Source organism: Schistocerca gregaria, chromosome 4 (assembly GCF_023897955.1).
Source record: "Schistocerca gregaria isolate iqSchGreg1 chromosome 4, iqSchGreg1.2, whole genome shotgun sequence".
Taxonomy (NCBI): Eukaryota; Metazoa; Arthropoda; class Insecta; order Orthoptera; family Acrididae; genus Schistocerca; species Schistocerca gregaria.
In genome coordinates this window covers 80,126,177-80,149,061 of record NC_064923.1, presented here as the reverse complement: position 1 = coordinate 80,149,061, position 22,885 = coordinate 80,126,177, and the positions used below count along the sequence as shown (strand labels likewise).

At 42.7% G+C, this 22,885-nt stretch overlaps 1 protein-coding gene across 5 annotated transcripts in view; it reads right to left on the bottom strand.

Moving 5' to 3' along the window:
• The window catches only part of LOC126268222 (uncharacterized protein F13E9.13, mitochondrial), a 55,957-nt gene extending 33,670 nt beyond the window's left edge, over positions 1-22,287 (bottom strand). Inside the window, exons 1-3 of one of the 5 annotated variants that reach the window (XM_049973852.1) lie at positions 22,092-22,287; positions 13,025-13,107; positions 12,791-12,931 (exon numbers count right to left, since the gene is read on the bottom strand). In XM_049973852.1, coding sequence (XP_049829809.1) covers positions 12,791-12,931; positions 13,025-13,107; positions 22,092-22,179 — 312 coding nt within the window. In that variant the 5' untranslated portion in view covers positions 22,180-22,287. Of the gene's footprint in view, positions 1-12,790; positions 12,932-13,024; positions 13,108-20,429; positions 20,527-20,894; positions 20,913-21,001; positions 21,865-22,091 lie in introns of those variants that run through there. The other 4 variants (XM_049973853.1, XM_049973854.1, XM_049973856.1 and 1 more) reach the window with 4 other exon arrangements.
• Positions 22,288-22,885: the final 598 nt, after the last annotated feature.

Sequence of the window (22,885 nt, the reverse complement as noted above, 5' to 3'; positions counted from 1 at the left end):
ATATTGTTGTAAGTATACTAACATTTATCTACAATGGTTGGACAAAAATATGGAAAAACCACAAGAAACATATGCTTGAACATAAATGCAGATGGTAGCCAATCCTACTGGTTGCACTGTTATATTTGACCATAAACAGCACCTGTACAATGTCTCCAATATCTTACAAGTCTCAGTCATTGTAAGAACAGTGTTCAGTGTAGTTGTGAGGGTGTTATTTCAGAGCTAAGTGACTTTGAATCCGGGCAAATTGTTGGTGCCCATACGGTGGGTGCTTCCATAACCAAGGGAGCTGAAGTGCTTGCTTGTTTCAAGCTGCACCATATCAAAGATCCATACTGCATGCAAGGAAAGCGAAAAATCATCACCTGCTATCTCCCAACGCCAACAAAAGTGCATGTAGAGGGATCATGACAAATAGTCACTGAAGATGATTGCAATGAAAAATAAGAGAATAATAGCTGTAAAAGTCACTGCACAACCAAATGTCACACTTGTGAACTCTGTCAACATCAGGGCAACACAAAGGAAGCTCCATAAGCTCCCATAAGGGAACTGAAGCAAGGTGGAATCCCAAAACCACTCATCAGTGATGTAAACACTCGTAACAGGCAAACATGGTGCCGAAACCATGAAACCCGGACTACAGACTATGCAAGAAAGACATTTGCTCAGATGAGTCTTGTTTCACACTGTTTCCAACTTCTGAATGAGTTTATGTCCCAAGAGGGAAATAAGGTGGGGTGTTTGATGATGATTTGGGCAGCCATATCATGGTATTCCATTGGCCCCGTGATTATTCTGAAAGGTTGCATTCTGCTAGGAATTATGTGACCATTTTAGCTGATCAAGTCCATCCCATGGTACAATGTTTGTTGCCCAATGGTGACGCTCAGTTCCAAGATTACAGGGCTTCTTTTCACACAGCTTGCATCAAATGGGACTGGTTTTTTGAGTGTGAGGATATATTGTTGCCTCTTCCCTGGCTGCCACAGTCACAAGATCTCAATATTATTGAACCTTTGTGGTTTACTTTGCACAAAACGGTGCATGATCGCTGTCCACCTCCATCACCATTACCTGAACTTGCCCTGCTTTCAACGAAAAATAGTATAAGACTCCACTGAAACCCATACAGGACCTATATTTATCCATTTTGAGGTGACTGAAAGTTGTTTTAATTGCCAACAGGTTTCCTACTCTGTATCAGACATGGTCATGTGTTGTGTTTTATCGCTTCTGTATTTTTGTTCAGTTCTTGTACACACACTGGAAGGAAGATTATTACAAATAACATTATTTCACAGATAATCAATAGAAATTTTGAATTCCAGAATTTGGATTATTCATGGAAAAGAACAACTAATAATGAAAGATTATAATTTATTTATGAATTTATAGAAGTTTTAACTCTTGGATCAGTCAGGATCTTATTACAGAACTGCACTAGAATACAAAATTTAACTGCAAAATCTATTCCAGAATGCAAAGTCAATTCCTCAATTGTTTTATATGTTTTATCGAAAGGAAAATTTACTTGAGATCACCATAAAATTATGAGACAGAACTATTGGTCATTTCTTACCTTCAGGAGTTGAAATACTTTAACACAGCCGATGGAAAGATATAACAATATAAGAAACTATTCTAGCTTTTGGAACTATTAGTTCCTTTCTTGGGAAGGAAAGAAGAATATGTTGCAGAAAGTAAAATGTAAGGGCAGGTCACTCACACCCCGGAATGAAAGGGACCCTTGTAGTGAAGACAAGGGGAGACAAAGATCAGCCATGTTGATTAATGTTTATATGTTGCAACTGCTAATAATTAAAGTAAACACCTGTTATCAGTGATGATGCCAGTTTAATGTGGCATAAGTGGAAGAAGGACAAAGGCTTGCAAGAAACCTCTGCATAACACATCCCCACCAACTTTCTATAACATGGTCATTAAAACGTGTATCAAGAAACAAGGCACTGTAGTAGAAACACAGCAGTCGTATCCAGGACTGGGGACCAAATGCCATTTAACCTCCCAATACTTGATTTATGAAGAAACATTTCAAATGTTCTTTGAAATTAAAATTATGTGAACATCATGAAAACCGGTGCATGAACATCAGTTTTTTATTTGTTTATTTATGATAGCCAGAAAGTTAATAAAATTTAAGTTAATGTGCAAAATAAAAATAAAGATGTTTGGTATTTATACATGGTGTTTTCTGTAAATTATGTCCTAAATTGTAAATAACATAATTTCTTGTTGGAAATCTGTGCCCAAACCACTCCCACCGTGCACCTTGCTTGTCACCACCAATACCACCTCTTCTATACCAACACTGCGATGGACATTTTCTCAGTCAATGCCCACCTGATTCCAAACCTATGACATCCTTCCTGCTCACCTTAATCAACTTTGTGCTTACCAACTATTTTATCTTTGGTGGCAGACATACAAACAAATCAAGGATGCAACCGTGGGAACCAGGATGGTGCCCTTCCTATGCCAACCATTTCATGGGTCACTTGGAGGGGTTTTTCCTGGGATCCATAAGCCTTCAGTCCATGGTTTTGTTTAGATACATCAATCAAATCTTTGCCACATGGACTCATGGTGAGGCTGACCTGTTAACATTCTTGGAATCTCTAAATACATTCTCTCAGTTGCAAACAACAGTACTTCCATTTTGACAGATGCCATCCTTTCGATGTACAATGTTCCCTCCCATACAGCCTTGGCATTCGAGGCAAACATATTTGTTCAGATGCTGACTCTCTACAGCAGTATACTGCTGTTCTCACCTGACCTTCACTGGACATAATTACCCCACCAACCAAGTTCAAATTCAGATTTTCTGAGTCATCACATCTAATCATCTAATCTTAGTACTGCTGACCCCCCCCCCCCCCCCACCACCAAAAAAACAAAAAAACTTAGGAGCACACCAATGGTCAGTCGGTATTTTCTTGGTCTGGAATGTGTTAATCAGCTATTTCAACAAGGCCATGACTTCCTAAAATCGTGCCCTGATACAAGATCCATTATGTCCGAGGTTTGTCCCACCACACCTAGAATAGCTTTTCATCGCCATCCACATCTCCACAATACCTTTGTCAGACCATATGATCCATCTGCACCCTTCGTCCTACCCTATGATTCCTACCCCACTCCACAACTTGTTCTGTGCAGCCTCCTACCACCACTTATACCAGCCCTGCAACTTGCAAAACATAAACTATCAAAGGGAGAGCCACCTGTGAAATGTCACATGTCATATACCATAAAATGAGGTGAATCCAATCAAAAATGGCAGTTTTTCAAAATTTGCTGTTGTGATATGAAAATAAAAATTCAGTATGTTTATTTCACAACCTTGATAATGATATATTCGTGTATTACATTATTTTTAGTTTATAATTGCAATTATTTCCAGAATGAGATTTTCACTCTGCAGCGGAGTGTGCGCTGATATGAAACTTTCCGGTAGATTAAAACTGTGTGCCGGACCGAGACACGAACTCGGGACCTTTGCCTTTCATTAAGCACATTAAACTTGAGATTTTGACTATAAAAACACTTGCATTCATGAAATTTGACAAACAAATATTAATCAGTGTGAAAAGTATTTACTTAATGTCACTATCAACTATCCTTTCAAATATAAATTTACCTCACCTATGTTCTGCAACAACTCCTCTATTCTTCCTTTTCCAATTACCTAGTGCATTTCTCCAAGCAAGTTTTAAAGGTCTAAAAAAGGCCACATCAACTGGCTGACATAAATGGGTAGAATTAGGTGGTAGGAGCACAAATTTAATGTTCTGTTCTTGGCACAGTTTAATAATGTTGTATGACAGATGACTCAAGAGATTGTCACCTTTAATCACTTCAGGTCCCCCTAATTTCCGGGCATAAGGCAAGACAACTCCAACAAACCATGATTGAAACATTGTTAGGTCAAACCAACCACTTTGGTTCCTATTATAACCTGCACCAGTTATGCACCCTTCAGTTCCAGCATCATAGAGGTGTTTTGCCCAATAAACTGTGCATGGTGGGAGGACTGAGCCGTTGGCAGCTGCTGCTATCATCACACTGATACTTGACTTAGAACTGTCGACTATCCTTTCAGGAGGTCTTGTGCCTCACTTCACTATTACTTTCACTTGTCCAGGATCATTGTGAAAGGCTGTCTCGTCATAGTTTATAATGTTGAAGGGAGGAACACCACTCAAGGTCATTTCAAGGTTTTTAAAATATTTAGTCACTGTTTCTCAGGTAACTGCTGCCTTTGCCCTCTTCACAGTTTCACACGATCTAACTGTTAGATCTTTATTTATTTTCAGAAAAGATTTTACCCACTCATGCCCAGGTCGATTGTCATGAAATCTTTTTTCAATCCTCCCTGCTTGATTGAGATATGTCTATATATCATTATTCCTCAAAGGAAACCACCATTTTGCACAACACAACAATCCTCCAATCGGTTTTTTTCCTCACTATTGGTTAATGCTGGTTGGCCGCCTATTTTGTATTTGTAGCTTTCGTTGAGTTTGTCATTTAATGTGGTATATGGAACTGCGTATTGCTTAGAAGCTTTCCGGATGCTTGATTTTCCTGATTTAACAGCCTTCACTGCATTTAGAAAAAAATTATGGTCTGTAGTTAGATTTCTGTGTTCATCCCACAATCTTTTGGTATACTCGCATGATTGGATTCACCCCAGAAAAAATGCAGTTTTGTAATTAGGCCTGCTTAGTGACTAAGCAGTATTAGCAATGAACAAAAAAACGAAACTGTATCACTTAGGATGTTCATATGCAAACAATAATATTGCAACTTACCACTTACATTCGAGAAGTAACCAGCATAAGTTTTCACACTGTTGTCTTGACTACACCAGGGTAGCACAAGGATCACACATCTACTGACAAAGTGATCTGATTGTTGTGTGCACTCCAACATGCCATTGTTGTTGATAGATTAGGCAAGAATTCATGGCAATACTCAGCTGCAATGCAATTGTTAAAATGCTATGCTCACTTGTCCAAATGTGGGGAAACTGGTAAATGATTGGATTGACACCACCTGATTGGGTTCGCCTTATTTCACGGTACTGGCTGTCATGTAAAAACTGTCTGGCTTTTTACATTGGCATGGCAATCATCAAATTATTAGTTAGGATGAATGGACACAGGCAGAGATTGTATACTGGCTATACACAATGCCCCTGCAGAGCACACTCTACAACACAGTAATCATGATCTCGGCCCCTGTTTCACCACATGTGCTATCTGGATTCTTTCCCCAGACACCAGTTTCTCAGAATTCCACACACAGGAACTGGCACTATAAAATGTCCTTGGTTCTTGCCACCCACCTGGCCTTACTTTACGTTAATTTCTTCAGTCTCAACATTTCTTCACAGTAACTATTCCTTTCTTCATTCCCTTTTTGTTTTCTATCTCTTTCATTTTATGACCTGTCTTTTTGTCACTCCCCCTTCCATTCCTATGACATACAGCCCACTTAGCTTTATGCTCCTATTAACTGGAGTGCAAGCTTTATGCTCCTATTAACTGGAGTGCAATGTTTTGGCAGTAATCCCTGTCTTGCATATTACATTATCTTCCATCTTTAAGCTCTCAAGTTTTTAAATCTCATCTGCAGCAGTCCCCAACAATCAGTCTTTCCTTCTCATCTCATTTGTTCTGGGTGACTTTTCCAGTCTTATCCTCTTTTCCTAAACCTCACCAGTCCTTTTCCTTCACCTCTCCTCCTTTCCCTGCAATCTTTCTGCCAGAAGAAGTAGCCACTGACTCTGAAAGCTTGCAAACTTTAATACCTTTGTATACGTGTTCTCCTGCCGCTGCATGGTGAATAGATTTTTTATCTGTCCAATTACGTTGTATAATATTGGGGTCATAATCATTGTATTTACACAACATTAATCCAGGAGAACAGCTGAGCATCATTAGTACAGTTTTTTCTGCTTTCAAGGGAGCTATTATAAGCAAGTAGATAGCCTGGCAACAGGCTCACCCTCATCCCCTTTGCTAGCAGGAATGTTCGTGGACAAGTGAGAGACTGATTTTTTAAGAGCAAACCATTGGCAAAACATGTTGTGTACTGGAACATATGTCAACTGTATTCTCTGTATGTGGAAACGTTCTACTAGACGATTTCAAGGAAAATATGAATCAATGGTATAGTAGCATAAAGGTCAGTATGGAGTAAGGGGGTTCCAGCATTAATTTCCTAGACATCAGAAAATAACTATCATAAATTTAAAATTTACTGGAAAGGTTCCTGACGCATTAATCCAAGCTTCCTCTCAACATCCTACAGCCTACATACATGCAGCATTCCGTCACATAATCGACTGTCTCCTTTCTATCGCCATGTACCAAGAAGGCTGTGACCAGAATCTCAATACAGTGAGAACGATAGCTACAAATAATGAATTTGATTTCAACATTAGTGACAAAATTCTTCATAAAAAAACCAAGAAGTAAGCTAGATCCCTACTGTCTCCAGTAAACAACCTAGACTGAAAAGGAAATGGTGTAGTTTCCCTTTCACAGGTAAAACTGTGACTAGGATAAGCAAAATTTTAAATGCAAATGATTTCTCTGTGGTTTTCTATATCCTACTTACAGTAGGTAGATGTGTCTTCAGTTCTATAGACAAACAGCCAGACATAATGAAAAGCGGGATTTATTAGATCATCTGCCAAGAGTGTCAGTGTTTCTACATCGGACAGATTGGGTGTTAAATCTGCACTAGGCTTAGAGTTGTTGTTGTTGTTGTTGTTGGGATGTTTAAGGGGGACTAAACAGCTAAGGTCATCAGTCCCCCATTCCAAAAAACCGGCGAAACAAAATTTACGGAACAGGTAAAACCCCAAGGGGGGAGGAGACGCCCCTTCCCCCAGTCACTGAAAGAACACCAATGTGGCAGCGAACACTAGAGACAAGAAGAGTACAGACGGACACTGGACAGAAAGAAACGGAAGAAAATAAGAGGGTCGGAGACTGGTTGACTGACCATAGGAACAAAAATTGGGAAAGAGTCAACCACCCGAATACACACATTAAAATCTGCGACCAATGGGACACTCGAGGACAAGATACACAGAAAGGGAAAGGGACAGGTCCCCCCTAAATGGAACCATAAAAAGGACTACCACGGATAAAATTTAAAACGTCGTCAGCCATGGAGGCATCGTCGCATAAAACCAAAGGCAACGTGCCCGGGAGATTAAAAGTCTGCCGGAGGGTGCGCAGGCGGGGACACTCCAACAAAATATGGGCGACCGTCAACCGGGACCCACACTGACACACGGGGGGATCCTCCTGACGCAAAAGATGTCCGTGCGTCAGGTAGGTATGGCCGATGCGGAGCCGACACAGGATGACAGAGTCCCTGCGAGAAGCCCGCAGGGAGGACTGCCACACATCGGTCGTCTCCTTAACAGCCCGCAGTTTATTCGGAGAAGTCAGGCTACGCCACTCGTCACGCCACATCTGAAGCACCTTACGGCGCAACGCCAGCTGCATATCACGAGCCGGGAGGCCGATCGCCAAAGTGGGGGCGTCGACCGCCCCTCTGGCCAGCCTGTCGACACGTTCATTCCCCGGGATGCCAACGTGACCTGGCGTCCAAACAAAGACCACCGAACGACCAGAGCGGGTAATGGCAAAAACAGACTCTTGAATAAAGGATACTAGAGGAGAAGAGGTATAGCAGCGGTCGATAGCCTGGAGGCTGCTCAGGGAGTCACTGCAGATGACGATGGACGTACCTGAGCAGGAACGCATATGCTCAAGAGCGCGCAATATGGCCACCAGCTCTGCAGTAAAAATACTGCAGCCAGCCGGCAAGGAGCGCTGTTCAACATGGGCAGCGTGAGCAAAAGCGTAGGCAGGACGACCATCCACCAGGGAACCATCAGTGTAGACAGGCTCACAGCCTGAAAATGAGGCGACGAGCGCAAGAAAACGGTGACGGAGGGCCACATGCGCAACCGAGTCCTTGGGTTCCCGTGCCAAGTCCAGGCGGATGGACGGACGGGTCATACACCAGGGAGGCGTGGGTGCACAGGCCCGGAAGGGCGGCAGAAGAGGGAACGACCCCAGTTCAGACAGCAGGGACTGGACGCGGACAGCAATGGAAAGCCCAGACCTAGGTCGCCGGTCGGGCAGAGGGAGAACCCTGGCAGGGAAAAGCAGGCAATGATTGGGATGGCCCTGTGAGCAATGCATGTGGACAGCATAGTTGGCGAGCAGTCGGTGGCGGCGAATCCGCAGCGGGGGAACCCCGGCCTCCACCAGCAGACTATCCACGGGGCTCGTACGGAAAGCGCCAGTTGCAAGCCGAACCCCACAGTGTATGGTGTATGGGGTCCAACAAAGTCAACACTGAGGGCGATGCAGACCCATAGGCCAGGCTCCCATAATCAAGCCTGGACTGCACAAGGGCTCTGTACAATCGCAACAGCGTGCTGCGATCTGCACCCCAAGATGCATGGCTCAGGCAGCGGAGGGCGTTGAGGTGCTGCCAGCACTTTTGCTTCAGCTGAGTAATATGAGGAACCCACGTGAGCCGGGCATCAAAGACGAGTCCTAAGAAGCGGCTAGTGTCCACCACTTCAAGTAGTTGACCGTCGAGGTAAAGTTCCGGATGAGGGTGGACTGTCCGACGCCTGCAGAAGTGCATAACTCGAGTCTTGGCCGCAGAGAACTGAAATCCATGAGTCAGAGCCCATGATGCCGCCTTGCGAACGGCTGCTTGCAGCCTGCGTTCGGCGACTCCCGTAGTCGTTGAGCTAAATGAGATGCAGAAGTCGTCGGCATACAAAGAAGGAGACACCGACGACCCCACGGCTGCAGCCAGACCATTAATGGCCACTAGAAATAAGGAAACGCTCAACACCGAGCCCTGCGGGACCCCATTTTCCTGTATATAAGATGAACTAGAGGCGGCACCGACTTGCACCCGGAAAGAGCGGCGCAATAAAAAGTTTTGAAGAAAAGCTGGGAACTGACCACGAAGACCCCACTCGCGCAACGTAGCAAGGATGTGATGCCTCCACGTTGTGTCATATGCCTTCCGCAGATCAAAAAATACAGCAACGAGATGCTGATGGCGGGAAAAGGCCGTACGGATAGCAGATTCCAGCCGCACCAAATTGTCCGCAGCAGACCGGCCTTGACGGAAGCCACCCTGGGATGGAGTGAGGAGACCGCACGACTCAAGGACCCAACACAAACGCCGCCCCACCATACGTTCGAGCAATTTGCACAAAACGTTGGTTAGTGTAATGGGACGATAGCCGTCCACCACCAGAGGGTCCGCACCGGGCTTCAAGATGGGAACGATAACACCCTCTCGCCATTGCGACGGGAACACGCCCTCGCTCCAAATGCGGTTAAAGATGGTAAGGATGTGTCTCTGGCAGTACCTGGAGAGATGCTTCAGCATCTGCGCGTGGATGCAGTCCGGTCCTGGCGCTGTATCAGGGCAATTGGCGAGGGCAGCGAGGAATTCCCTCTCGCTGAAAGGAGCATTGTATTTTTCAGAACGACGTGTGTGGAACGATAATGGCGTCCGCTCGGCGCGCTCCTTTAGAGAGCGAAAGGCAGGAGGGTAAGTTGCAGTCGCAGAGCTCGTAGCAAAGTGCGTGGCAAGGTGGTCAGCAATGGTGGCAGCGTCCGTGCAGACAGCGCCGTCCAGGGAGATTCCTGGGACACCCATAGCGGTCTGGTATCCATAAATCCGCCGGATGCGGGACCACACGAGCGACGGGGAGACACGGGAGCCCAAGGATGAAATGTACCTCTCCCAGCATTCCTGCTTACGCCGTGGAATAAGACGACGGGCCAAGGCACGGAGCTTCTTAAAGGCGATGAGGGTCTCCAGAGACGGGTGCCGCTTATGACGCTGGAGAGCCCGCCTACAGTCGCGAATAGCCTCAGCAATCTCTGGCGACCACCAGTGGACAGACTTCCTCCGAGGGAGTCCAGAAGAGCGAGGGATGGCAGTCTCGGCCGCATAAATAATTGACGAGGTCAAGACACGGACCACCTCGTCAATGTCACCCTGTGGCAGAGAAGCAATGGTGGCAGCGGAAGTGAAAGCCGGCCAGTCAGCCCTGTTGAGAGCCCAGCGGGGCAGGCGCCCAGAAGAATGACACTGGGGCAGTGACAAATAGATGGAAAAATGGTCACTACCACACAGATCAGAATGCACTCTCCAGTGAAGGGATGGGACAAGTCCGGGGCTGCAAAGAGAGAGATCGATGGCCGAGAACGAGCCATGGGCCACACTGAAATGCGTGGGAGCACCGGTGTTGAAGAGGCTAAGGTCGAGCTGAGCCAACACATGCTCCACAGCGCGTCCGCGGTCATCGGAGACAGTCCCACCCCATAGAGGGTTGTGGGCATTGAAATCGCCCAGAAGCAGCAATGGCGGCGGGAGTTGAGCCAGCAGCGCAGCCAAGACATGTCGGGGGAGTTGCCCATACGGAGGAACGTAAACAGAGCAAACAGTAATAGCTGGCGAGAGCTCAATCCTGACAGCGACTGCCTCTAAAGGCGTCAGAAGGGGTACTGGTGAGCTACAGACAGAGTGGTGAACAAAGAGGCAAACTCCACCTGAAGCTCGTTGACAGTCAGCGCGGTTCTTATAGTATCCCCGATAACCGCGAAGGGCAGGGGTCCGCATTGCTGGAAACCAAGTTTCCTGAAGAGCAATGCACAGAACAGGGGAAACACTCAGAAGCATCCGGAGCTCAGGCAGGTGGCGGAAATAACCGCCGCAATTCCACTGGAGAATGGAAGCAGGAAAGGACTGGGAGGGCGTGAAGGCGACTAAGAGGCAGACGGCGCCGCAGAGTCAACGGCCGCCACTGAGCGAGAGTCGGCTGTGTCCATAGGAGAGGTCCCCGAGGGTTCCGTGAGGGCGAGATCCGCGGCAGAGGCGAGGATCTCCACCGCATCCCCAGAGCCAGAGCTATTGACAGCAGGCGGTACTGAAACTGCCGGAGCGTCCTTCTTCTTGGACACGTTCCGGTCCTTCTTCTCGCGTCTGTCCTTTGGCTTAGAGGGCTGGGAGAGTTTCTCTGAAGGAGCGTCGGAGGCTGACGACGACGCAGAAGCCCTACGACCAGCAGGTGGATGAACCTTCAGCCACTGGCTGACATCCGGCGGGGTAGCAGAAGAAACGGAAGAAGGGAGGGCCCTTCCGCGAGAGAGGAGCCGGCAGAGACGACGCCGGCGGAGACGACGCCGGCAGAGAAGGGGGAGGGGGAGGGATCGAGCCCCCTGGTTTTGGAGCAGATGTCACTCCTGAAGCATGTGCGGGGGGAGTGACAGAAGGGGGTTTGCCCCCAACTGCAAAGGGGGCAACAGAGGAAGGCTTGCCCCCAGACACGAGGGAGGCAGACAGAGATGGACGGCCCCGAGGGCCAACTGAAGGCGGCACAGAGGAGGCGACAACTGCCGCCCGCGAGGGCGACGATAACGTAGCTGCAGCATAAGAAGTTTGAAGAGGGACAGGATGCAACCTTTCAAACTTCAGTTTTGCCTCGCGATAAGTAAGCCGGTCCAGGGTCTTAAATTCCATAATCTTCCACTCCTTATGAAGAACGGGGCAGTCCGGCGAGCATGGAGAGTGGTGTTCCCCACAGTTGACACAGACAGGCGGAGGCGCACATGGAGAATCGGGGTGAGAGGGGCGTCCGCAATCTCGACATGTGGCGCTGGATGGGCAACGGGAGGACATATGCCCAATAGGCTTAGAGAACACCATAGAAATTGGAGAGTAAAGAAGCCTCATAGTTTGCCAAGAATTGCATAAATAAAACCACAAATACATAATAGATATAGATGTCCTCACATAAGAGTGAAAGGGTGCAAAGCTTCCTCAGTTAGAAATTAAAAAATAAGTGTGTGTACAGTAACTGAGGAAGCTTTGCATTCTTTCATCTATGTGTAGGGCGTCTATATCTATTATGTATTTGTGGTTTTCATTTATGCCATGTTTGTATGAACCTGGCCTCTTTAATTCATTACTGAATGAACAAATGCAGATCAGTTATTCATCCCTTTTAGACAATACTGTAACCCCTTCACAGAAGAAAAACCTTGGTGCCTTCATTCATGTAACAAAAATAAATAAATGAATTAATTAACTTAAAAAAGCCATTTCTGTGTGTAGCTCTACTCTATTGTATGTTCAGTCACAGTATTGTAAATACTGTCCTAATTAATTTTTTAAATCCATATAGAATTGTGTCAAAATTCTCAACAGAGATAACTTTTATGACATGTTTGTCTTTGCTTGGTTCTCATCTTTAGGATCAATTATATACTAGAAAATGAGCTTATAACTCATAACCTTGTTCTATATTAATAATAAGTACATGAAACATTGCTAAAAAAAAGTGTTTTGTCTAGTTGATGGAGTTAGTTAGTTGTATAACTTAATTTACCTTGCTGTATCAATTTCCAAACATAAAGATAAGGATATGCATAAAGCCAGCAGTTCTTTATGAGGAACCTCTGAATAATCAAAAGTTATACTGGTGTTGAGCATGTGGCACCTTCTTTCCTCCTTCAAGATGCCCACTGTTATACATGAATTATTCATGATGTTCTCCAAAAGAATATATACAAATAAAAACAGAGCAGTACCTGTCTTTTTTACAGGTTATTAATCAGAAATTTTTTTTGTTTTCTACTTGAATTGAATTGTTTACAATTTGAGTTAGCTAATTTACAATTTGATTTACCTGTACTCCACACTGTATGGTTGGTGGCAGAATATTTCTAATCTGCATGCTGATACATGACAGTAAAGAAACTGTTTCTGGTTCCATATCTCTTGGTTGAACATATGGAACATCATGCATATTTTCAATCAATACACCATCCTATACATGATTTGTAAGGAAAAGTTTTATTGTTTTTATTTGGACCTCAAGTTCATGTAAACATGTCAAGAATATAATCACAGCAACACTTACAACTTCACACTTCATATATATTTCTGCATCTTTACAAGCATTTTCAGTAATCTCTGAAACAGACCCCCTGTAATTTGGTGTTCCTGAAACAAAGTAATACAATATGATTTTAAAAACTACAATTAGTATAAGAATAGTGTCTTCCTCAAGTACAAATCATTCCAGTGTGCACAAGGAGAAACTACTTGTCATACATATATTTTCACAAAATATAGTTTCCTATGAATAACAACAATAGTAACACATTATACACAGAGAACCTAAGTTATTTAGAAAATGCCTAAAATTATGGAAAGAATAACTTATGTAGATAATGAGACTATGTGACTGGTAATAGACCACCATAATATTATCATTGTTAGTCATGATTTATGTCTTACATTTCATCTCCCCAAAACATGATTTCTCGTTTCACATTTTCCTTAAGTTCTATGACAAAATAATTGAAATGATGATATTATAATATAAAAAGGATAGTTGCTACTGAACATGCAGCGCAGCAGATTTTGGGTCGCAGGTAGGCACAACAAAAAGACTGTCAGAAAGTGATCTTTTGGCCAACAAAGCCTATGTCGAAAAAACACACACACGCAAAAGCAACTCGCATCACGTGACCACAGTCTCTGGCTGTTGAGGACAAACTCAACAGCCAAAGACTGTAATCATGTGTGTGAGAGTTGCGTTTGTGTGAAAGTTTGTGTGCATGTTGTCTATTTTCGATGAAGGCCTTGTTAGCCAAAAATCGCTTTCTGCTGTTTTTTTGTTGTGCCTATCTGCAACTCAGTATCTCTTCTATATGGTGAGCAGCAACTCTTCTTTTCATAATATTGCTACATTTCATGCTGGATTTTCCATTGTTTGAAATGCTGATACACGAGTTTTCATTTGTCTCATATGGGCTAGCCAGTTTCCTTTTTAATATCCGTGGGAGTAGTTCACCACACTGTGTGGCATCAGCACTAGTTATCAGGAGCATCACTTGCAGCAATTTCAGAACAAACTGTACGCTCTGTGGTTAGTTTAGTTTTTACATGCTCCTATATGGAAGTAAGTGCAGAGTGTGTAAATGAAGTTTCAAGACTGGTCTCAGAACACAAAATTTATTGAGTACTTTAATACGTCGGACTATAATCCTTCAAAATAGGTGCTTTAAGAATCCACACACCGCTGCCAACGAGATTTCAACTGCTGGTAAGTTCCCTGGAACTCCTCAACTGGAATGCTGTTAAAAACCCTCATTGAAGCCTTTTGGACTGCAATGATGCTGTCAAACTGCTTCCCTTTCAGATCTCTCGTCATCTGGGGGAACAAACAGAAGTCACTGGGGGGGACGAGGTCGAGGCTATAGGGTGGCTGCAGTAGCACTACCTGCTGAACAGGGTCAAAACTTTAGTGATGGCGAAGCAGGTGTGAACGGTCACATTATCTCGGTTCAGCACCCAGTGATCTTCAAACCCACTTCATCTGCAACCATTCTGATGCTGAGACGTGGGTCACTGTTTAAAACTTGATGCACATTGGCCAGATTTTTGTCAGTTCTGCTCATTAAAGGTCTTCCGGAGCATTCACCGTCCTCCAAGCCTTCGCATCTATCTTTGAACCTCTTGTGCTACACAAAAACCATGGCATGTGACATGGCATATTCTTTACAGGCCTCTTGAATCACTTCGAATGTTTCTGTACCTGTCTTGTTCAGTTTTACACAAAATTTGATCGAACATTGCTGCTCCAAGAGGCACTGTATTTTGGATGCTCCAATTTCTTGCAATGTTTTGAAACAGACACTCCTACACTCACAACGTTTTCCCTCCAGCGTTTTGCCGGTAAATGCTGATGCTTGGCTCACTTAGCCAACACCCCTGACATCTGGTGCAGGTGGTGTGACTGGTCTGCACATGCACTGCTACTCAGGGAAAAATCAGTCTTGAAACTTTATTTTTACACACCCTGTATAAGGGGTACCCATAAAGTTTAAATTATCACAAAAAAATCAAGCTGTGACCATGAAATTTGGTGAGGCTGTTAGCCGTGCTCTACATATTCACCCCTCAATGTCACAAATTTTTCCCAACAACTGATGACATAACAGAGACCTTGGTTTTAGAAGATTGCATTTTGACTGTTCGGAAAATATTCCATCTGAAAAAATATACCATCAGTATGTAAATGCAGTCAACAGGGCTTCATATCACCACCACCGGTATAAATTGCACCAGTGGAAGGGTGGCAGGTAAATTTCCTGTTGTTGCAATCATCTCATGGAGCTGATATGATCCACATAGAACCTCATTCCAGCACCAGGTGGTCACCTGTTGGTAAGCGGTTGGTTGTGCCTGAATCTGGAACTGTTTCATGCAGATGGATGTATGTGGCAAATATCTGAAAGACTAGACCCATAATAATGAAACTTAGGTCAGCAACCTGCCCTCTCCTGCTAGAGCAACAGTCTCTCTGTTGATGTCCAGGCATCCACAGAGCAAAAAGAAAAGAAGGCACTGTTAGTTGTAGGCAGCTCAAGTGTTAGGCAAGAGGCGGCTTCTCTTGGAGACACAGTGCAACCAAAAGGACCAAAACAAATGTGTCATAAGGCATTCTGAAAGGAATCAGTCACCAGCTGAAAGAAGCCATCCCTCTACCATTTGAGAGCACAGGTTGTAGTCATTTGCACACTGTTTACCATGTCATTTAGGAAGTCTAAGCCGGAGACTTCATCTGTACAGTAATGAGCTGTAGTTCCTTCATATGCACTATAGGATGGGGATTTTTAATGCCATCCCATACACCAGCCATTGTTTCTTGGTTTGTAGAGTAACTTTGGAATGAACAAGTGAGTTTTTTAGGTTAGGCAGAACTCTCTGATCCTCTGACAAAAATTCACCGTTGATAAACAATTACTATATCTGATCCAATAAAGGAAAAAGATGTTTCAGGAGTGCAGTAGAGATGTATTTTGTCCATATTCCTAAGAAGGGGTGAGGAAATTTAACATGCAAATGAAAGGAATAAGCCACCTTGATCTGGCAGTATCCTTGCTGAAATTCTCCTTGCCTTTGATGTGCATGTATGTCCGTATTTGTGTCAACACTGTAACACATATCTATCTCAGGCTAGAGAACCAGAATGTTCAAAACTGGCATCTCAAGGAAGAGTAAAGACAAATGTTAGGCTAGTTTGCCTTGTAGACACCCACAAAAAATGGTTGTAGGGGCAATTACATAGTATGCTGCTGGGTAAAACATTATTTCATCAATGCATCTTCAGCAATATGGCTTCAGTGGTGCAAAGATGCCATGAAGGAGATTATAAAGCTTGTGAAACATGTGCTTCATGAAAATATTTTGCAGCGCCAGTGATAAATATTGTTGTAGAATTCAACTCCATCTCATGGTCAGCATTTTTCACTAACTCTGGACCTTGAGTGGTACATATCTATTTCAAAAACTATTGCCATGGGGAGAGCAGTTGCTGTTGTGTTGGGATAGACTTGAATCGTTTTGAGATGGAGCCCAAGTGTCACTCAAGCATTGGCCATAACCAGTATTAGAGTGAAACAAGGGATCCATCTTGGAAGTGTTAACAAAAAGAATTTCAAAAGTTTTCTCACAGACGGCCATATGTGACTTAACAATGTGCAGTTGGTGCTTGACCCAGTCTTAACATGTTGACCACCACGAACACATTAATGGACACTTCACCACCAGGCCACGGCATAAGGTTCTGCTGTGGCCACCAGAAGGAACGAGGCACCAGGCATAAGGCTCAGCTGTGGCTGCCATCAGTCTCATGGCAGTCAGCGTGTTAAGAAAACTGTAGGATAATGATGTATTCACAGAACTAGTGGCATGTACTGAGGACATGATCATTACAAACGGAAACTCGAGAAGTAATCCAGAAGGTGGCACTAAGAACTGTATCATGGTACCAATGAATTAAATTGCACGTTTTGTCCAATATGACTACCTATAAGTACATCTGCATCTATACTCTGCAAACCATGGAGAAGTGCATGGGAGAGGGCATTTCCCATTGTAACAGTTTCTAAGAGTGCTTCTCATTCCATTCATATACTGAGTGCAGGAAGAATTATTGTTTAAAAAACTCTGTGTAATTAGTGTAATCTTGTCTTCGTGATCCCCAGGGGAGCAATATGTACCAGGTTGTAGAATAATTCTTGGTTCATCATTTAGAGCTGCTCGAAACCTTGTAAGCAGCCTTTGTCAGGATAGTTTGTGTCTGCTTCAAGATTCTGCCGGTTCAGTTTCTGCAGAATCTCTGTGACACTCTCCCATGCATTAAACAACACTATGGCCCTTTGTGCTCCACTTCTCTGTATATATTCAATATACCCTGTTTCCTATTTGCTAAGGGTCCCACACACATGAGCAATATTCCAGAGTGGATCACATGAGTGATTTGTAAGCAATCTCCTTTGTAGAAAGATTAGATTGCATAATATTCTACTAATGCACTAAAGTCTGTCATCTGCTTTTCCTGTGACTGATCCTATGTAATTGTTCCATGAACTGTTACACCCAGATATTTTTATGAGCTGACTATTTCCAATTGCGACTCATTAATATTGCGGTCATACAATATTACATTTCTTTTTTCATTTTATGAGGTGCACAGTTTTACATTTCGAGCCTTTTGAAGCAAGGTGGAAATCTTTGCACCACTCTGAAATCGTATCAAGACACAAATGAACATTTGTACTGCTTTTCTTCAGCACAGTATTCATTACAGATAATTGTATAATGTGTCAACAGTCTGAGCTTATATTAATTTTGTCTACAAGGACACTGATATACAACATGAACAACATCAATACAGTTCCGTGGGGCATACCTCGAGTTGCTAATACATCTGTCAGTGACCCTCCATCATAGATAACACGTTGCATCCTCCCTACCAAGTAATTCTCAATCTAGTCACTAATTTTGCTTCCTACATCACATGATCATATTTTTTGTAATAAGCTTAGGAGTGGTACAGATGTGTGAGTTAAATGCTTTATGGAAATTAAGAAATACTGCAACTATCTGACTGCCTTGGTTCATGGTACAAGGATTCCATGTGAGGAAAGTGCAAGTTGAGTTTCACACAATCGATGTTTTCAGAATCCGTTCTGGCTGGCATTGAGAAGGTCATTCTGTCTGAGCTGAGAATATTTTCTAGGATTATCTAACAGATGGTTGTCAAGGATATTGGATGGTACCTTTGTGGATCACTTATGTTGGCCTTCTCATACACGGATGTGGCCTTTGCTTTCTTTCAACTACTGGGCTCAGTTTTGTGTTTGAGGGATCCAAGATAGACTACAGTTAAAAGAAGGGTCACTCAGCTGCAAAATTGGTGTAGAAGCTGGTAATAATTCCACCGAGACTTGGAGAATTGATGAATTTAGCAATTTCACTTGTTTCTCAGCACCATTGACACTAATATCAATTTATCACTCATCTTTACAGTGGTGTAAGAATTAAATTGAGGCAATACTGTTAGGTTTTCCTTTGTAAAGAAAAATTTGAAACAGAATTCAGTCAGTTCCTGTCTTATCCATGAGTGTCTTGGCATTAACTTTGATACCACTGACAGCCTTTATATAAAACCAGTCTTTCTTTCAGTTTTGTAAGAGACTTTTTGATAATATTCTGCTTCATACAGTACCCTCCTGACAGGTAAATGCAATTCATCAGCATCTGTCTATCTTTAGCTCTATGCTTTGTTTTGCACCTATTATGCAGTAGTCTGTTTCTTTACAGTAATTGTATACATTGGAGCATTTCTTCCATAATGAACTGTTCTACTAGATACATATCTATGCATGGTCAACTATTCTTTTCAACCTGAGTCACAGTTCTTCTACACACTTGCCTCCAGAACTAAATGTTTTGACTTCCTTATTGAGAAACAACACTATTGGACCCTTATCTCATTTACTGAACATATAAAGCCTTCTATTTGTTTTAGTTTCCCTTTGTATTTTTGTAATCATTGTTGCTACAGCTACTTTATGGTCACTGACAGCAGTTCGAATATGGGCATCGTATGTTAGTAATAGGAAACCTATTAACTGCTCATGAAACTAAACATCAGGCCCATAAAAAGATAGTCTCCAGATACCTATACGTCTCTACAAATTTTCATACACTCTTAGAAATTGTGAAATAAACAAGGCATAAATTAATGGATAATAATTAGCCAAGGTAATTGAAAATTTAGGTGCCATCTAAAATGAGATAATGGCTGACAATATCAACATGAGTAGTTAACAGAGTGTAAACCAAAGTGCTTTTCTAGCTGATTATACCAAGTGAGGCAGTGCAGTGGTCAGCAAATTGGGTTCACAGTTGGGAGGAAAACTGCTTAATTTTCCTAAATTGCTTAAGGCAAATGTTGTCATGATTTCTTTGAAAGTGCAGGCTGATATTCTTTCCTAATCCAAGCTCATGATCTGTCTCTAATGGACTCATTGTCGACAGGACTTTAAACTCCAATTTTTCTGCCTCCATCTTGCTCAAGTTGATCAAGGTTTTAGTACTGCACCAGCTGATACATTGCAGGCAATATTTCAAATCTGTCCATAGAGCTACAGATACAAGTGAAAGTGGTGGTCTTGAGTAAAGAAAGAAGAAAACTATCAGTTCAATGAAAAGATAGGAATGATAGATATCATGGCAAAGTTGGAACTGCATTGTCATACTGTGGCAAAAGTGGTAGAGTGATGCTCAGACAGTCATATGGAAGCACAGCTTCCTGTGTAAGATAAAACAGACTGGGTATGCAGTATGTAGCACATGAATCTTCACAAGGACTGAGACAGTGTTTGATAGGTCATGCCCTTAGCTACCTACTGGCAATAAATTAGGAGAAGGTAACTATTCAAAGGAGCTTGCAGTGTAGAAGGAATGCCAAAACACACTGTGTGGAGAGGTATGCATTATGCTTATGTAGTTTATACTGGCTAGCAAAAATTGAATCAGCTCTGAAGACCAGATGTCAACAAGAGCCTGCACTAGAGTACAAAATGAGACATCCTGGACAGTATTGACAAAATACCCAAAGTATTTGAGTAGAGTGACACCATCTCAAACATGGCATGTCCTCAGCTATACTGTGATGGGTTGTGATAACAGACCAAGAAGAAAAACTTTGAAGAATTTTGAGGCCAACAGCTGAAGCAGATACACAGATTTGGCACTCATAACTGCAATGTCTGAGAGCCAGGGCCTGCCCGTCATCACCCAAAGAGCTTAAGTACACGGGTGATATGGGTCTACACATATCAGTGCTACTTACTGGCAACAGACTTGTCATCACCTGTAACCAGGACAGTACAAGAACTCGTGAATTTTAGAAATTTAAGGTGGTTTTCAACACCACTAGCACCTATTGCTATGTCACTGACCTTTGTACTGGTATGACTTTCAAGTAACAACTACTTTTCTTGATTTTCCTTTGTTAAACACCATTTCAAAAATGAGTTCATACTTTGGCTTTTGTTTTGCTATTTTATATTTCAGTTCTTCCACACGTGATGGTGTACTGATTTTTGTGCCACGCCTATACTATCTGGACTGCCTGAATTAACTGCTTGTAGCTCAAGAAATGTTAGTATCTTTGTGTCCTGACCTACAAGGAGCATTTTGTGGGGTATTTTGAAGTCCTCTCTAGCAACAGAACCTGAACGTCTACTCCCTATCCGACCATCCTGACTTAGGTTTTCCATTGTTTCCCCTTGTCACTACGGTAAATGCTGGGATGGTTCCTTTGTTTAGGCCAAGGCCAACTTTCTGCCCTATCCTAATCCATCCTATTTTTTTAATGTTTTATACTAATACTTTATGGTACTTCTGAAATGTTTCTGACTTACAGTACCGGATATTATTGTACCAAATGGTCTATGGGCAAATAATTAATTACAAACAGTATAGCCAACTACTCTAAAAGATATGCAAAACAAAACAAAAAAACACATACACAGTCAAACACGCCCATAATTGCATCTTATGTGTAGCTGGAGCCATTTAACGGGACTCTCCAGCTCTCAGTCTTGTGCCACAAATCTGGGATGTAACATTATATGTGGTTGCAGAATTTATAAACCTCTTTTTCAGGCCTTCCATTTGGAAAAAAATCAGGTATAAAGGAAGAGAGCAAATATATTGTGAATGGACTGTTGGGAGAACATCTTGATTTGCACAACGTTTCAGTGGGCCTTCGGTGTTATTTATTTATGGTGTAAATTATATATGTAAAATATGTGTAACGTATATATGACATACACCATTGTCTTTACGTGCACATTATGTAGCGAAGGGTGGGGGCCTTAGTGTTAAGGTACTGAACTCGTACTGTGGTAAAGCGGTGTTAAAAACATTGTCCAGCCATCCACAAGTTACAGCGAATGCCAAAATCATTTCTGCATTGCCACAGCTGACTTCTGTCTAAGTCGTGCTTTTTTTTTCTCTTTATGTACCGACATGGATGTGTGTCAGCCACATTTTTTTTTTTTTTATTTACGGTACTGTTATCTGCATTATATGCCAACCAGCTGATGTCAATAATATCCGTGATCACGAGTGATATTTCCGCTCTTAAATGAAATATTTATCTTTTCGCAGTTGCAGACAACTAAATGTTACAACAGGTCAATTCAACTGATTATTCGGTACAGATTTTGGTACTCGCGGATAATTCTTTCAAACTTTGATGCTTCTCTTCCTGAAAATAGTCATTTTATTTATGTAGTGGCTTATCTCGGTAACCTTTACGTTACGATACAGATAATTAACTTTTGTTTCCGTTGCCCGTAGGATTTCTTTAACTTACAACACTAATTCTACTCTAAACTCTGTTGTGCTAAATCAATACATCCAACTTCAGTACGTTGTGTTAGAGGGCTCCACAGTGCAGATGCGTAGAGAACATGGCAGGTGTGACAGGTCAACGAACCACGTGGGTACTATTACTATTAAAGAAAGGTGTGATCTCCTAACAAACAGGTGAGTTTGCTTTAAACGTTCCAATTATGTTTTGTGATAAGCCACGTGGATGGGATCAAACTCACTTATCTGCACTGTACCTGGTAAAGCACCGACGTGTATCATGCCAATCACGTTGCATTTTTGGTTGAAAAGCCGGTGGAAGCGCTGCATTGCTAACTCTGCTGCATGCTTTACAAGGATTCACCGCAGCATTACGCTGTTGTTCATCTCGATATGCGCGAGTATTTTCGATAGCAGATTGCCTACCACGTTTCCCGGTGCGACGACGTTACTGGAAAAGGGGCGGGGTTCTGAGACGATATTCGCTCAACTTAAAATAACAGTATAAGGCATCGCTGTCAAAACTAATTATAGCGTAACAAAAATTGCGTAGTAATTACGGGAAAAATATGGCCTATCCACATCCAAAGTTTAAGCGCCAGTACTGTATAGATGAACCAGTTTTCATTCCCATGGCATGTAGATTTATTTATTTATTTAACATGCTGTATTTCCTTGCATGGGTAAAAGAATATGTCTAAACGTTGGAGGCCTTATGACTATATTGCCTACCACTTGATAATCGTGCGAACTGTTGTACCTTGTGACTGTTACTTTACAGAAATAATGTACATGTAGCCAGTAAATAAGAATGTATTGCATACCATATTGGATTAGAGTGTGTACATTATACTTCCCTTTATTTAGAAATATTCGTTAATTTTCTTCTTCTTGTCATCCTTCTTTTAAAGATAATGTTATAGCTATGTATTATAGTTCTTCAGTTACAGTGGAGTTCACTTCCATAGTTGACCAAGCACCCAACAAACAATATCGGATAATTTGTTCTCTAGCCTAATTATGTATGGTAATACCA